General features: G+C 36.2%; 1 protein-coding gene across 4 annotated transcripts in view; it reads right to left on the reverse strand.

The window, feature by feature from the left end:
• The window catches only part of Dph6 (diphthamine biosynthesis 6), a 105,986-nt gene that overhangs the window by 2,966 nt on the left and 84,478 nt on the right, over positions 1-18,542 (reverse strand). For all 4 annotated transcript variants that reach the window (XM_075961741.1, XM_075961742.1, XM_075961743.1 and 1 more), the window contains 2 exons: positions 12,566-12,627; positions 3,056-3,150 (listed from right to left, as the gene is read on the reverse strand). In XM_075961741.1, the coding sequence (XP_075817856.1) occupies positions 3,056-3,150; positions 12,566-12,627 (157 nt within the window). The remainder of the gene's footprint in view (positions 1-3,055; positions 3,151-12,565; positions 12,628-18,542) is intronic.

An 18,542-nucleotide genomic window follows, 5' to 3' on the forward strand; every position in this document is an offset into this window, starting at 1 on the left:
AACTGCCTGCTGCCTCCATATGGGCACATGCAAATTTACTCAGATTTTAATAACGATACCCTGTAAATATAAATAACTAAGATTATTTGTGAAATTAATAACTAATTATTTTTGTTTATTAACACAGCAATAATGTTTTTCAATTCAACTGAAAATATAAAAATAGAAATTCCAAATATCTTTTTTAATTTCTCATGAATCATTTCCATTGGTTATATTATTAGCAGCTGGCCATTGCAAGGTTGGTAAGCTCATCTTTAACTCTTTTCTTCTTCTTCTTCTTCTTCTTCTTCTTCTTCTTCTTCTTCTTCTTCTTCTTCTTCTTCTTCTTCTTCTTCTTCTTCTTCTTCTTCTTCTTCTTCTTTTCTTCTTCTTCTCCTCCTCCTCCTCCTCCTCCTCCTCCTCCTCCTCCTCCTCCTCCTCCTCCTCCTCCTCCTCCTCCTCCTCCTCCTCCTCCTCCTCCTCCTCCTCCTCCTCTTCTTCTTCTTCTTCTTCTTCTTCTTCTTCTTCTTCTTCTTCTTCTTCTTCTTCAAAAACCAGATTGATTTATTTTCATTTTGTGTGTGAGTGTTTAGTCTGCATATATTACCATGTGCATGTCTGGTGCCCACAGAGCCTAGAAAAGGTCATTGGATTCCCTGTAACTGGAGTTAAAGATGGTTTTGAGTCACTATATAGGTTCTAGGAATCAAACCTGGGTCCTCTGGTAGAGCACCAGATGCTCTTACCTGCTGAACCATCTCTCCAGTCCAGTTAATTTGACTATATATATATTTTTAAAAATTCAAATTATTTTTATGCTTTTACTTTATTTTAAAACTAAAGTGTGTGTAGGTGTGTGCACGTAACTGGACAATGCCTGTGGAGGTCTGGAGTTACAGGCAGCTATAAGATGTTAGTGCTGGGAGTTGAACTTGGGTCCTATGCAAGAGCAGTATATGCTCTTAACAGCTGAACTGAGCCATCTCTCTAGACTCTTCAACTCTTTGCAACTAGCTTAAAACATATTTCAATAAGGTTTTACTCATTAGAAAGTTATGTAGTTATGAAGAAAGAACCACAAAAGTCCAGAATACTAAATTTTCACAAGAAAATGTTTGTTTCATTTGCAAAATGTAAAATATTAAAACTGCATATATGATGATTAAAAACAATACATATTCATGAATATTTACTATTAAAATGCATCTTTGCATATTTGAATAAAATAACATTAAACAGACAATGTTGGAAGAAAAGAAACTTATATAAATTGACCCTTTAAAAAATCAGGTTTTGGATAAAAAGATATAACTAGCTTTCACAGATTACATCACCATAAAGATGCTTTCAGAGAGAGAAAGAGAGAAAGAGAGAGAGAGGCATACAGACAGACTCACATACAGACATACAGACAAACAGGAAGGGAACTTGTCAGGAAGAAGGGTCTTACTTAATAGACATTCTCTGACACCTTTCACACAGTGGCAGGACAAGTATTTGTGTGTCGTGAACTGCATAAAGCTTGAGTTGCTATAGCTACCAGGTGAAGATGCTGAATTGTTTCACTGTTAAAGTACCACAATGCTGAGATCCTTTCACGACAAAGTGGAAAGCAGTACTTCTTACAACTAGGTGTTTATGAAGACCTTGGGGTTCTCAGAATCATCAGTCTGTCAGAAGGACAGGTCGACTATCATCCCTTTGCATTTCTCGTTTTTCGTTTTCTGTGTTTAATCTTGTGTTAATAAGTAAATCTATTCTTACTTTTTCAATTATATTCTGTTTTCCCAAACATGCAAATTATTTTTTGAATAATAAGCAGCACTGTTTCATGGAAGTATACTTCCTGTATACAAAATCCTTTTGTGATCTGCATGTCCATAAAAAATTTCTCCCATCTACAAACTTTTAGGAAATAACTTTGCTCTCTTCTATCAAAGTTAATACACAGATATGTTTTCACTTTGAGCTTATAAAGGAAGAAATAATAGGCATCAATAGTGACCAGCAGAGTTTGATAGAAACAACAGACACTCCATAATAAAATGACAAATAAATTAGTGATGTTAATTAGTAATGCAAAAGAAGTGAGGAGAACATGAAAGCAAGTCATGAATACTGGATTTGGAGATGAAATAGTTTTAGTCTTAATTACCGAGATTATTCCCTTGCCCATTATTAATTGTTCAAAGAATTCAAGTCTTTTTGTTTGTTTTCTTTCAGAGTCAGGGTTTCTTTTTGTAGCCTTGGGTGTCCTGAAACTCTCTGTAGACCAGACTGGTTTCAAACTCACAGAGATCCACCTGCCCCTCTGCCTCCCAGGCTGGGATTCAAGGTCTGCAGCACCACAGTCCAGCCTAATGCTGGAGAGTAGCAGAGCTAGTCATTCATCAAGCATTTTTTTCAGGAAGCATGAGTGTAGGAGAAACAAAACAAAAACAAAAACAACACAGGAAATACTCTTCCAGCAGACACATAACATAGCTAATAAGGTCATCAATGGTCTAGACTAAGTTCCCATTGTCTCATTTACCAACTTTTACCATTTATGGCAGAGGTACCACACTGCTCATAATAAACTGAATCTGCTTCAAAAAAGTTTATAGGTAAAAATACCCCTCCCCCAGAACTCAATAGAAATGTCTAGTCTCATCATTCTAACTTGTTAAAGCCAAGAGAGAGGAAAAAGAGGACGGAGTTAATGGAACCCACAGGCTACTGATGTGGTAGTTTATCAAACGTAGCTGTAATGAAAGATAAATAATACAGGCAATTCACACTTCAGGAAAGGATAAAAGTGTCAGTGTGTAGGCACCAGTTTTACTGCAAGCCGTAATCAGCAAGTAAACGAAAGTGCAATGTCTAAAAAGTTTACAGCCTTCTATGAAGGCCTATCCTTGTCGGGTATTGATTTAAGTATTCACACGACTTCCTTGGGATTAAACAAATTGAGTGTTTGTGAACTTTAGGGACATGTTCTATTTCTTCCAACCAAAGCTGCCTCAAGCTAAATGCTGAGTTGCTTCTATCACTTAAATTTAAGAAAAGGGAAGAAGCTGAAATGGTGTCTTACACAACGATTTTCTTCTTAAATAGAGGGCAATCCAAAGTGAATGTTTCATACTCGCCACCTTCCCCACATACGTGGACACCATACTTCTTAGAAAGCTGAGAATCATGAAAAACAAAAAAAAAAAAAAAGGAATCATTTAGATAATACCCTCAAAATACTCATTTAGCAGGTTATCCACTCCTAAAAACTAATTCAGGATACTGATTCTAAAATATATTGTAGGCTACAGAAGGACTATTATAGGATACTAAAAACAGTGAATTTCCAAAGTTGTAGAAAGTCTTTTTAAAAAGTTCTTATGTTTTAATAAGGTTCAGTTTATGAAGCTATCTAATAAAATCTGGAAATAAAAAAGCAAGCAAGCAAGAAAAAATAAAGAAAATAAACTAAAAAGCTCCAAAGCAACAAACAATCAAACCCGTCTTATTTGTTTTGACTATAAGCCATTATGTGGTAATCTTGATACTGAGTACAAGCCCTACGGCTAAAACACACTGGGCATCAGTGTTGAGGTCGCTTGCACAGGCTGTCATTGATCTTTCAGATTCTCTGTAGGAAGTTTTGCCATCACAGTTCCATGGCTCCTTGCTTCAGAATGTAATAGCTTTTCATGCTCAATGGTGCCAAAAGTCCAAATCTTTTCAGCTTGGAGGCAGGAGTCCTTTTCCTTATTATCAATGACGTGGCTACTTCCTAAGTCTTCAGTTTTCCCTGCATGTTACAAGCTTATTTGAGGATTTTTGTACTTGTGCTACTCTTCTGACTTCGTGGCTTCAGAAGTGATGTGAATGACACTGGGTGGCAGTTTGAATGCACCAGCCCCATAACCTCAGGGAGTGTGGCACTATTAGGACATGTAGCTTTGTTGGAGTGGGTGTGGCCTTGTTGGAGGAAGAATGCCACTCCGGGAGTGGGATATGAGGTTTCCTACGCTCAGGATACTGCTCAGTCTATCATTTGAGTTCCTGTGGCCTACAAGATATAGAACTCTCAGCTATGCCTCAAGCACTATGTCTGTCTGCATGTTGCCATGTTCCTTGTCATGATAATAATGGAAGGACCCTCTGAACTGTAAGCCACCCCAATTAAATGTTTCCTTTATAAGAGTTGCTGTGGTCACAGTGTCTCTTCACAGCAATAAAAGCCCTAAGCAAGACACATTGTAAAGCCAAACAGCAGGGAGAGTGTGGAGGAGAACTGGATAGTGTTTTCTACAAGGGCTCCAAAGGGCAAGATAGAGAAACTTTTGCCTGGCTCATAAAGCAGAGACTCTGCAGAGCCAAATGATGAGAGGTGGTCCCTATGGGACCAAATAATAGGACAAGACTGCTTTGTCATACCAAACTAAATTAAATCAATGCCTTTTCTGCAATAAAAACCATACTGCAATAATAATGAGATATGGATTTCCGGGTATTTATTTGTTCCGCACTTGGTGTTCAACTGATTTTCTAACAACTTCCCACCATGGACCTTCTAATTTCACCTTTATGACTCACTGGCCAGATTATGTGGAGAGTATATATGATCAATACTTAGATTTTCTTCACTGCCAAATGTCTCATTGAAACTCTGTTGTTTTTGTAATACAAAGAATAACTGGAGTGATAAAGTCTGTGGGACTGCTACAGCCTATAGAAGTGATTCTGTTAGTCCCTGTAAAGGTAACATAAGCTGCTATGTTACTTCAACATTTGCTTTCAAGAGGTACACAAGACATCTGTATGTGCTCTGCAATATCCTTAGTTACAGTAAATATTATTAATATTCATTCATCCTATCAATTATCTCTTCAACAAATATTTATTGAGCAGCATTGAGACATTAAAAAATAAAAAAACAAAACACTTTCTTTAGTTCTTGAAATTCACCACAAATATAATGCATTCACATAGCAGTGCCACAAAATGATTAAACCAATATATCAACCAATATTCAACACCTTCTTTCCTTCTCTATTATTAATTTACCAATATAGAAATATAGCTTTCTAGTTAAGAAATTTGGATAAAAGCCCTAGTGGTCTCTAAGACTGACAAATCACTAAGTATTCTCACTGAATCCTGATATTTCTGTTGCTTCTCTAAGTTCAATTAGCTTCATGCTATAATACAAAGTGAGTTATAAACACCAGTTCTAAGGTTCTTGATAGCGTGGTAGTATATTCTTCAGAGGTGAAAGTTAATCATATCTACTTTGTTCAGAGAATTGGTACTCTACTAAAATACAAGATTCTTGTAGTATAAAAGCACGAAATATCCATGGTACAGAAAATGTCACTTTCCATAAGTTTCTATAAGTTTAGGATCCAAAAGTATAGATTCCAGAGAAATATTCATGAGGTATACCTTTAATGTATTTTTATAAGACTTGTAAATCATGTTTATACTGTTCACACGAAGCAGCAATAGTCCTCATTCATCTCAGTTCTGGCTGCATCTTCAAACTGGAAATATCACATGCTCTACTTAGTTACTCCTCGATAATATTCTGCCAGCATTATTACAAGGAAAAAACCAAATGATGTTTCTCTTTGGTTTAGCATCATAATAAAATTTTGTTATTCTTTTCCATCTCTTTTTAAGATTTACTTTTTCCTTTCCTTTACATTCTTCAAATTTAATATGCATAAAAGAATGTTCTTATCTCCCCACACCCTAATTCTCTAAATACAACAATGCAAACAAGGGTTGAAATACTAGTGGAGAGCTTAAGTCTGTGCTTCTGTTCTACATGCAGGCTGATTTTTGAAAGTTCATTAATTCATTTATTGACTTGCTAGCTCTACCAAGAACTTTGCAGTTGCAGATTCTATCATGTACACTAGACGCATGGCCATGAACAAGGAAGAGAATGCACCACTTTTAAGGCTCTGATGACCACTTTGCAACTCAACTCTCAAAAACAAGTTCCTCTCTTGCCTTCTCTATTCACCTTTCCAATTCCCTCAATATTTTTCTTAATGCTATATGTACAACATTCTGCTCAAAATCTTGGGTGGTCAATCACTGTCTTCTCAGTAAAATTAACTATTTAAGTCATAACCAAAGGCTTCCAGCATTCTGTCCTGTCCTATGCATGAATATATAGGCACTGGAGTAATTGGCAGATTTGGAAAGATTCTGATTGACTTGAGAAAATTAAAAAAAATAACTTTATAAAGTAAAATTCAAAGTGAGGAACATAAGACCCAAATGAGTCTCCTTCTTTTCAACATAGACAATCAGTCTATGGTACCTTATCCAGCTCTGAGACTCATTATGGATCAGATGTGAGCATGCCCCATAAGAAAAGCCTGACTGGCATGCAGTGACAAGTTCAATTTGAACAGGAAACAAATAGCCCCTGTCTATCAAGAATAAGAAGGAAAAGTCACTGATGTCTTCTATTCTACTCTCGGGAACAGGATACAAAATTTCCATTTTTCGAGATCTAATGCAGTGTTTTTTATTAGACATTGAATAGGTGATGTCATTATTTTCCTCCTCCCTCACATTTAATTATTTGGGGAGTTGAGTTAACACAGAAATTTATAGAGATCATATGGCCAATGGGTAAGATGAACACACTTGTTACTTTTCTGTATTTTGCTTGATTAAGAGATAAGTAACTGGGAGCCGGGCAGTGGTGGTGCACGCCTTTATTCCCAGCACTCGGGAGGCAGAGGCAGGAGGATCTCTGTGAGTTTGAGGCCTGCCTGGCCTAGAAGAGCTAGTTTCAGGACAAGAACCAAAAAAAGCTACAGAGAAACCCTGTCTCAAAAATAAAAAAAAACAAAAGAACAAGAAATAAGTTACTGGGGACATCGCCCTGGGCACCTGGAGCCCCTCCAGGTTCAAGTCTCTTGCCAACCCTAAGATGGCTCCCTTAATTAAGATATGTGCTTCCCTGCTCCCATATCCATCCTTCCTTTATCCCAACCATCCCGTTTCTCCAAGTTCTCCCCATCCTCCCCTTCTCACTTTTCTCTCCCCATCTCCCCTTACCCCCATACCACCCACCCCCAAGATCCCAATTTTTTGCCTGGCATTCTTGTCTACTTCCCATATCCAGGAGGATAACTATATGTTTTTCTTTGGGTTCACCTTCTTATTTAGCTTCTTTAGGATCACAAATTATAGACTCAATGCCCTTTATTTATGGCTAGAAACCAATTATGAGTGAGTACATCCCATGTTCATCTTTTTGGGTCTGTGTCACCTCACTCAGGATAGTGTTTTCTATTTCCATCCATTTGCATGCAAAATTCGAGAAGTCACTGTTTTTTACCCCTGAGTAGTACTCTAATGTGTATATATTCCACACTTCATCCATTCTTCCATTGAAGGGCATCTAGGTTGTTTCCAGATTCTGGCTATTACAAATAATGCTGCTATCAACACAGTTGAACAAATGCTTTTGTAATATGATAGGGCATCTCTTGGGTATATTCCCAAGAGTGGTATTGCTGGGTCAAGGGGTAGGTTGATCCCGAATTTCCTGAGAAACCGCTACACTGATTTCCAAAGTGGTTGGACAAGTTCAGCTGAGGATACGGAACCTGAAATGGCCCTATCCTATAGCCATACTGATGAATATCTTGCATATCACCATAGAACCTTCATCTGGCGATGGAAGGAGATAGAGAGAGATCAACACTGGAGAACCAGAATGAGCTCCCAAGGTCCCAATGAGGAGCAGAAGGAGGGAGAAGATGAGCAAGGAAGTCAGGACCGTGAGGGGTGCACCCACCCACTGAGACAGTGGGGCTGATCTATTGGGAGCTCACCAAGGCCAGCATGGGATAAAACCGGACTCTCTGAACATAGCAGACAATGAGGACTGATGAGAAGCCAAGGACAATGGCACGGGGTTTTGATCCTACTTCATGTTCTGGCTTTGTGGGAGCCTAGCCAGTATGGATGTTCACCTTCCTAGACCTGGATGGAGGGGGGAGGACCGTGGACTTTCCACAGGGCAGGGAACCCTGACTGCTCTTCGGACTGGAGAGGGAGAGGGAGAGGAGTCCGGGGAGGGGGAGAGGAGTGGGAGGAGGGGGAGGGAAATGGGAGGCTGGGAGGAGGCAGAAATTTTTTTTTTCAATAAAAAAATAAATAAATTAAAAAAAAGAAAAAAAAAGAAATAAGTTACTATTTTCTAACCAGTTAGACTGCTTTTCATAAGGAAAGAAGATAACTTTTATATATGTATTAATGTAACTTTCACTGCATAAAAGCATGTTTAATGCTTCATAAATATTTACATCATATTATCCTCTAGATAAAATTTTTTGAGTAATATTGCTTTCTCATTTCATTATTAGAGTAAGGTTTTTAACAAACTGTTTGAGCAGATGTGCTGATCTTGGGCCATTTCATGGCTCATAGAAATATTCTGGAATCTCAGCATATTAAAAGCGAATTCCCAACATATGAAAAGGGAATGACTTACAAGAGTTTGTTTAGGGGGCATATCTACTTACATATACACATTTACAATAATGTTATATGTAGAAAAGTAATTACAGAACTAAAATTAAGGGGTTTATAATCTCCATGTTTAAATTTTTATCCCCTTAACAGATAATATTAACATTAACTATAAAACTTTTTTATTAAATCATGAAGCTTTGTTTTTAAATAAATCCCATTTTCTGTTACTCAATTTAAGATGGGAAGTGCCAAATCAAATGGACTTCTCATTCACTTTCACCTAGAGAAGCCCACAGGATTTATACAAAGCAACACAATTTTATTTCACAGATGGAATTTTTAACATATATAATTTCATACTGTATACATCGAGTCAGAGGATTTACTTATTTATTGGGTATCACCTACTACTGGCTTAGATATAAAGGTTTGCAGTGTGATCAGACAAACAGATCCTGTAAAGAAGAGCATACTGATTGTCTGTTCAGGCTAGTTCATGTTAGCTTCCTCAAGGTATAGAGAGGGCACACCTGCAATGGAAGTCCCATGATTACTTTAGAGGAAGATCAAGGCATTCCTTCATTGGCTGCTCTAGGGACAAGAGCAAAGAAGGTCAGAGTGACGTTTTTTTGATTCTGCTCAAACGTCAAGGTATCTTGTTTTTTTTTTTTTTTAACATTTTTTTATTGATAAAAGAAGAATAAAGAAAAAAAAAACAAATTTCCACCTCCTCCCAGCCTCCCCTTTCCCTCCCCCTCCTCCCACTCTTCTCCCTCTCCTCCCACTCTTCTCCCCCTCCTCCCACCCCTCTCCCCTTCCCCCCACTCCTCTCCCCCTCTCTCTCCAGTCCAAAGAGCAGTCAGGGTTCCCCAGTTAGTTCCTTGGGCAGCTGAGGATAGGGAACCTGAAATGACCCCATCCTAGCGCAATACTGACGAAGGTATCTTGTTTTGAGAGGTTAATTTTGAATGCCATCAGCATGAACCTTAGCCTTCTGTCTGACCATCTCAACTGCACGCCAGTCTCATTGGTTAAAAATATTTGTCTTCGGGGTATATGTTATAACATGAAATCTAGTCCGTTTAAGATTAAGTTTGTGGCCGGGCCATGGTGGAGCACACCTTTAATTCCAGCACTCAGGAGGCAGAGGCAGGCAGATCTCTGAGTTTGAGGCCATCTGGTCTACAAGAGCTAATTCCAGGACAGGCTCCAAAGCTACAGAGAAACCCTATCTTGAAACAAAACAAACAAAAACCAAGCTTGTCTTGATTTTTCACTAAACCCTTCTGCCTTCTATAATAATAAGTGCTTCTGATTACCTTCATCGCATGTGAGCAATTGCTGATATTGTGTGTAATTGTTGGTTCTTCATTTTTCAGCTTGTGCAAATTTTGATGCCAATGTCTTTTCATCTTCCTGTCACATTAGTTCCATATAGTTCTATCATATCTGCTTCCTAGAACAGTTTCACGGACTTTACTCCCATTTTTCCTCTGCTAATCTGTGAACAGATGCAGACTATGTTTCCTCACCTTTCTTTTAATAGCATGAATTGCTGTTGAGGAGTCCTCTGAATCTTATTCTTATCCTGAATTGCCTGGCCTATACCGGTAGGCCCTTCAAGACTGCCCTACATTTCCATCTTACCTTTTCCTTACCAATCTATCAACACCAGTTTAATTTCATTTAGATCAAGTTTCTTCTTGTCTCTGTGTGCCTTCCTGCTAATGAGTCTTCATTCATATTGATTTACTTTGTGGCCACTGCCCAGGTAAATTTCACCCATCATTCAAATCTGTTTAAGATCTTATCCACTATTCCAGGACCTGTGGCCCTATTGCATCTAGCAGCTCCTACCTGGCTGACATTAGGAACCAGGTTCCTATCTGATACAGGTTATTAGAGTTTTTCTTCCCTTACTTGCTATAGTACACATTCCATGAAAAACGCAAAATGTTCAATTTGTTTTCCTCCCACCTCAGCAGTTTGCACAGAACTGGTAACATGGGTTGATTCTGAAAATACTCAACATTCAATTCTACAAATATCACATGACAGTAGAGACCAAGAGCTCATTTACAATATACATTTAGCAAAATTGAGGGCCACAAATTAGGACAGCTGGGAACTAACATGACTTTTATGCTCCTCTTTAAACACTACAATCAGGTACTGCTGCTCAAACTACTTAATAATTGTTCTCCCTTCCTCGAAAGTCTTCATTTACTGCCCCCTGTTTAGATAATTAATCCTTACTTCATTATTCTAAACATTTAAACATGTGGTTCTATTTTCCCAGAGAAGCTTTAGTTAAGATATACTCCCAAGATAGGAGACTAATATCTGAAGAACTGTTTCTTCTGCATTATGTGTTGGTATACAGTGAATAGCTAAAATTCTGGGGACCACAAGTGTTTAAATTTTCAGATTTTATTTTCAGATTTTGCAGTCTTTATATATATACATAATGAGATATTCTGGTTTAAGCCCTAAGTGTAAAGATAAAATGTACTGCTTCATATACATATGTGTATTGTAATTATACATGGCTTAGATGTCATTTTTGTGTCTGAATATTATATAGTAATATCCTGGTTTACCCATAACCAACATCTTCACACTTTCTAAAACATTAAGAACATTTTATTTTTCTCATAGAATTAAAAACGCCTTTAAACAGAAACACAGAATTGGACATACTAATGAGGTATCATATAATACTTCAAAATATGTACATATCATATATTTTAAGGGTAAACAAACTTATATTCTCAATTAACTATATTTTTATATAAAGCAGTCAAGTTCCTTCCACCCAGGTTTATGGAACACATAGTACATTACTATTATCTATATCTGCCCTACTTAGTTGGTTTTGCTGTAGAGTCCTTCAACTCATAATGTCGAAATCTAGAGAGGGCTTCTAAAACTCCTTTTGTCAAAGCCACAGTCTTTGACTTCCTTTCTTTCACTTTCTAAAACTTGACTTCATTGTATGTCAGTACTGCTTCGGGAGAAAGAAGCTAATTCAATCTGGTGGTAGTGAGTGGATATGACTACAGATAGAACCAGGGCCTGTAAAACAAATGGCTGCAAGATGCTTATGTGCACACAGCAAGCAAGCAAACAAAAATCTCAAATGACACTAATTTCTCTAGAAACCAAACATAATTTGTCATAAGTGTATACTTTTCCTATTTTTCTTTTCATCTTTACTCTCTGTTCGTCACAAAACAAGTGTGTAGTTTTGTTTAATCAAAGAAGGAATTAATATTTTAGGGACTTTTAGGCATTTGGTATATACTGATAAACCACAAAATACCCAATTACAAATAATTCCAAGGAACAATATGAAGTTCATGGAGTTATTATGGAGAGTTGCAACTCTCCGTGTTCTCCTTGACAACACCCAGAGACACAAGGAAGTGAGGTATAGGACAGGACACTAGGCAGAGCCTAGCTCTCCCATAAAAACAGTCACTGTCTATCTCTATCTTGATTGTAAGTTAAAAAATCTCACAATCTAACAATCATACTGCTTCAGTGACTGAACCTGTGCTGTATCAAACTCAACACTTGTCCTCAATCGCAAAAGCAATTCAACAGAATTAACAAGGAGGAATAATGAAATAAATACTATTTTAATATGTAGAACCCAGTTTGGACTTGACAATGTAAAGACAAAGGAGGTTATCTGAAATGTTGGAATAATTCCTTTGCTTTTGGAAAGTCTTGACTAGACACAGTGAGCTCCAGGAGAGCTGAGTCAGACAGCCGCTGCAGAGGCTTTGGTAGCACAGCGCTACTCAAGCAGTTTGCGGGTCCCTTTAACAAAGCACATGTCCTCAAGGGGTTTTCCTTTGCGCTGACTTACCCTGCAATTACAGCCTCAATCTAGTTTGAGTCAACAAACTGGTAATCATTTTATATAAATTTAAGCACACTTTTATATATACTGTGAAGTTTAACCTTTTAACAAATCATAAAATGAATTCATCTAAGTCTTTCTAAAACAAAATCTATTCTTACCGTCATTATGCTATGATAATACTTTCCTCCTTCAGATACTGATATTTTAAAGATGAACATAAATTCTTACCTCGAAAAGATAAGGCTCCATTTCATTCAGGGTTTTCCCAAGATGCTTATCAGGATCTAAGCCTGTGGAAGAAAGGGCAAAGTTTTCTAGTAAGTGTCAGAGTAGAACTGTAAAGGCAGACTCCCCTTCCCCTGACCCCATCACTCCTAGGAAAGCAATGTGTATGTTTCTTATATTGTTTTGATTTTAAAGTTAAATGTACTTCACCAGCATTTACTTTCTTATTTCCCTAAGATAGCTGGATTTCTTGCTCCTAAAAAAAAATAAGATTTAGTTTATTTCAATGGGCAGATGCTTCCTTCAATTTGACTTTCTTTTTCAGGAATTTTAATTAAGATGAAAATAGTATAATTTCAAAGACAGAAAATGCAAAATCTTGGCATTTTAGTTGTTATGGTTTATTTTATTTAAATAAAACTGTGTGATTTGTCTGTTTTATTCTTATTTTAACTTTAAATGTAATTACAGAATAATAAAAATGAAATAGTATTAGATTGCTATACCTATAAAATTAGTTCACTTAATAATACAATATGATACACTTGTATTAAGAAATCAAATCATAATTACTCTCAAAACAATGTGCCTATTTAAATAGACTATAATTCTTTACCAAGAATATCCTGATTTTAGTAATTAAAGTGTCTCCTCAATTCAATACGACGATATAGGTACTTTTCTGTATATAGTAATATTATGTCAGGCTTATATGTTACTCTGCCCTTAATAATGCCTACTTAGGTCTTTTGCTTCTCACACCCAGCAGAGAACTCCATCAGACATTTCCACATTTGTTTCATTTTTTTTCCTGTTCATTAGAAAGTGACAAGTCATTAGGAAGCCCATGATTACTATCCATATGAGACACATTCAGGTTGTTTGACGAAAACATTACTTGGATAAGAGCCAGAGACCTCTAGGGATTGACGCTGATGTCCTTGAGAAGTTGATGGCCTAAGCCTATTGTTATCTTTAAATCAGCCCAGGCTTCACCACAGAAGCATTATTAGTTGTGGATGTGGGAGGAAGACTATCTGTCCTCTTCCCCCCAAATAATCAGATGCTGAAGAGCTCTCAATGAGCTCTAAATTCCTAGAGCACCAATGGTTCCATAAGTTATTAATAACATGCAAATTAAAACCCAATATAATTGAATTTTTACTTTTCTTACATTTTCACATATTTTACCTTTCAATATCTAGTTTGCATATAATTGACTTTTATTTATGAAGAATGTCTTAAAAGTAAATATCTGGTAAAATGGATCACTTTAATTTATAAAATTATCATCTAATTTTCAATAAATTTGCAACTCTAAGATTTTGGCCTTTTGGTTGTTTTTGTTTGTGTGTGTGTGTGTTCATGATTTTTTTTTCTGTTACTGAAAATAGATTTGTTTCTCACACAGTATATCCTGGTTACAGTTTCCCCTCTCTCTACTCCTTCCAGGGACTAGGACATTCTGACTGGATGTTACTTACAGAGAATTCTAATATTCAGGAATGTTTATAATTATGAATTGAAGTGTAAGATTAGCGCCATTAAAATAAATTCATCATTGACCTTCTTTAGAAGTTTTTAAAATGATCAAGTCAATGTTTGAGTTGAAATTAAACATGAATCTTGGAATGTTTGAATCACTTCTGAGTTTAACTTGTTGGCTTTGCTGGAAGAGGGGGCATCTTAACAGTAGTCTTTACACAGAGCTTTGTTTGTGTTGAAATGATTCTAGGATGTGATTATTTGAACTATTTGAAGGTATACTAATAACAAGAATTTAGTAATGTTCAAATCCATCCTATATAGTCATTTCTTTTAAAATTGAGTATTAAATGACTAATGCATCTGGTCTAAAATGTACAATATTCCTTCTCTTAAAAACAGCATCTCTATCCAACACAATGTCAGTTGTAACTGAGAGATCTGTGTGGTTACATGTTTCTTATTTATTTTATGTAAAGCAACATTACATCAAACACTTCGGGATATTATGAAAAAGACAGAATAGCTCATATATTCTTTAATGCAAACTTTATCCAAAAGATTTAGTTCATCTCACTCCGCAAGAGAGACCTTGCTTGCTTAGATTCATTATATTCAATGACTGTTAGCCATGAAAGCCTAGCTCGTGAATAGTCACAAACTGCACTTCACTGAATCGCACAGAATCTTTTTAGTTTATCGTCTCCAATAGTCAGCTCTGGAATGCTGTCTCAATGTATTCATGTCTCCTAAGAACTTCAGTCAGTGAGCCATTTATTAATGTTGATATAAATAGTGATATCAAGAAATAAAATATTAACAGAGAAGACAACAGTCCAGACGATGTAGGATGTCATTTCATTTCAAGAACGTTTTAATTCACAGGCACGAGATTATTTTAAGTTACTAACAAGATTTTCTCCAAAGTATAGGAAAAGATTTACTGTAAATTCTGACATCTAACCATTCAATCATACTTACAGACATTCCTTGATGGAAGCTGGGTGGGTGAATAAACCCACAACAAGACCTAGGCACTGGATAACTCCATGCAGAATTAAGAAATTAATTAGGAGGAAGAACTATAATTTGCAGAGCTGACATCCATTTTACTTTAGTTGCATGTATCAATGGGAAGCGATTACAATTCAATTAAAATATTCAATTTTATTACTTTACTGACTGACCTTGAAGTTAATGCGTGCTTTATTTAATTGCATCATCTATGAATAAATGTTAACCCTAAAATGTTATGCCCCATTATTTTCAATGCACTTTTCAACATCTCAACTGAATTATATCGGCCAATTTATTATCTACTGGCATGAAAGCAAGTGGAGGTTTATTTCTTCAGGACAGCCCAATATATGGTGAAGGAAACATCACGAAATAGTTGATAATGCTATTTTTAACAAAGTCCAGTGAAATGAATCTTATTCCCATCTTAACTTTAGCAGTGCACACTTTTAACTGTAAAATCACTATCAATATTAGAAAAGGCATAATCAATCTGAGAAGCAATTTCCAACCTGCCTATAATTTTTGTTTAATACATTGTAAGCAGGAACTGAGAATCTAATATAACTTCATAATTAACACACACACACACACACACATCACAGAATCTCTTGCTGTCTTTATCACATTCACGAGTTACCAGAACAAGTAGTCTCATTTTGTAAAGTTTAATTTTTAAAAAATAAATGTAACATTTAGTTGCTCCTAGATGTAAAAATCCTACATCTTTACAACATATTTGAGCATTCAGGAAATGGAATGAAATTTTTTTTTGTTAGAAATGACAGATAGGAAAAGACTGGTTATATAATCTCTAAAATAAAATGAGCTGACACCTGAAAGTGAATACTCGAGCAAGGACATTATTTCAACATTTATACTTTTCATTTCTCTAATTAGGCCACCAAATTCTTAACTATCTTAGTCACTGTGTCAAGGCTTGCTTTAACATGGGTCTTCTTTCTTAAGTCTATAAACTGAGATTTTTAACAACAAGTAGACTCATTTTTAAGGAATCACTTTAAAATCCATGGTATATATTAAATGAATGGCCAGTAAATCACATTGAGTATAATTATGTAGTTATATAATCAATACTTAACTAATAATGGACAAAATTTTCTACTTTAAAAATATTGTACAGTTCTTACCATGGAAAGAACAAATAAAAATAAAAGATATGTGCACAACAGAAGGGGCATCTGGAAATAGCTCTTTAAGAACACTTGTTCTTACTAGTTTTAAACATGAGGACTGCTCGAACCTGGAAACCTGGTAAGGGTAGAGGTATTGGGAAAGCAAAGAGCTAAGGGTAAAAAACAACGAATGGATGAATGGATGGATGGATGGATGGATGGAGGGAGGGAGGGAGGGAGGGAGGGAGAGAGAGAGAGATATACATACATACATACATACATACATACATACATACATACATACATACCAGTCCTTATGGTTTTGGTTTTTACTACGGAAGTTTATAGCTGAATTACAGAAGACTGATAGATTCTAGCAGACTGCACTGTGATCCAGTCGACCTTTGATCCAGTCTGGAATTCAGAAAGGTCATTCTAGCTTCAGCCCACTTCCTTCAGTGGAAAGAGGACTGGAGGAAAGATGGAAAGGGAATGAATATGGCACACCAGAGATGTAAGTGAGAGAGGCTGTACTAGAACAAAACCATTAATCAGAAAGGAAGGGGACAAATTTGAGGGCAACACATGGTGGGTAGGATACAGACAGTACTTGCAGAACTAGTAAAGTAGCAGAGAGAAAAGTTCAGATGACTCGCAGGTTTTAAGTATGGAGTAAATTAAAAGATAATACTACCAGCTACCATTACTTCAGATGCAAAGCAACAAAGCATGTAAAATTTGGAAGGGAAATGCAGCGTAAATATCAGTCTAGGAGCATGCTGCACTTCCTAACACTCGCCAGAGAAGAGACATCTGATTGGCACTGAGGTAAATGGGGTCAGAGCCCAGCAGAGAGTCTGGACTGGAGATACAGAAATAGAAACAGAAGCTGTAGATGAACTGACTGTAGGACAACACTATGTGAGTCAAAAAAAAAATACAGGAAAGAGCCCGAGGAATATAAATTTTAATGATGACAGTAAGAATGAACTGTTTAAAATTCAAATCTGATCAAGTCATTTTCTCCTCCCTCCTTGCCAAATTTATTTAAGTATATTTGACAGTTTAAAATCATGTATACTTAAAGTATTCAACTTAATAATTTTATATATGTATACATTTTAAGTTTTCATCACATTAAAGCGAGTTAACTTTCTATCACCTTGCATAACTGTATTTATTTTGGGGAGTGGGCGCTAAGGACTGAAACCAGGCTCTCCTGCTGCTAGGATATGAACCCCACAGATCCCAAGTGCTACTTAATCTTTTCAATTTGGTAAAACCCCCTCCTGAACAAGGTATGTTGGTCCATGGCCTATAATCCTATATTCTGGGGTCTGAGACAATAAGGATAACAAAAATCTGAGGCTACCCTTGGCTACATACTGAGTTTGGGGCCAGCCTGAGCAACAAGGTGAGACATTTCAACTGTCCCTCTGAAAAGTAAAGATTTACCCTTTTTAGTCTATAAATCTACATAACTTTTATAGGTCAGTTAATCATAATATAATGTCAAAGCCATTACCCAAATAAAACCTGAACGTTAATAAAATGTAAAAACACTGGAAAGTTCAAGTATTCAAAATGATATAATTAGCTATCATACAGTGCTGCACATGAGAGCATCAGAATTCGCTCATCGTGTATAACTAAAAACGCAAACTCTTCTTACTCCACAGTTTTGTACTTTTCCCTTGAGTTTCACATTTGGAGATTCTACATATAAATGAAGTTATGTAGTACTTGTCCTTTTCCTGTTTTTAGCACTGTTCATTGAAGATTGTCTATTCTTTTTTTTTAAATTTAAATATTTACTTTATTTTTATTTATTTATTTATTTATTAAGGATTTCTGCCTCCCCCCCTCATCCGCCTCCCATTTCCCTCCCCCTCCCCTGATCAAGTCACCCTCATCTGCTCGAAGAGCAATCTGGGTTCCCTGACCTGTGGGAAGCCCAAGGACCGCTTCTGGCACTCTTGCAGAAGTGGATACAGAGGCATGAACTGACTTCTGGATTCTTTGTTTCATACTCTATTCCACCTGTATAATCTTTTTGATGTCTGATTTTTATGTATAATTTTCTGTATTATTTTTAATGGTAACATCATAATGAAAAGTAATATAAAATACAAGAAACCATAGATATATATTTGAAATCATTAAGTATAATTCATAGCTTTGTTACTGCTCATGTTTGATTTAGCTATTGATCTTCTGTTCTTTCCTATGACTCTGGGGACTTTTTTAACAATAACAGTATCAATAAAATATATTAATAATATAACATATTAATATAACAATAAAATATTATTAATAACTATACTGCTATTTATGTTTAACAC

This window comes from Microtus pennsylvanicus, chromosome 2, assembly GCF_037038515.1.
Source record: "Microtus pennsylvanicus isolate mMicPen1 chromosome 2, mMicPen1.hap1, whole genome shotgun sequence".
Lineage (NCBI taxonomy): Eukaryota > Metazoa > Chordata > Mammalia > Rodentia > Cricetidae > Microtus > Microtus pennsylvanicus.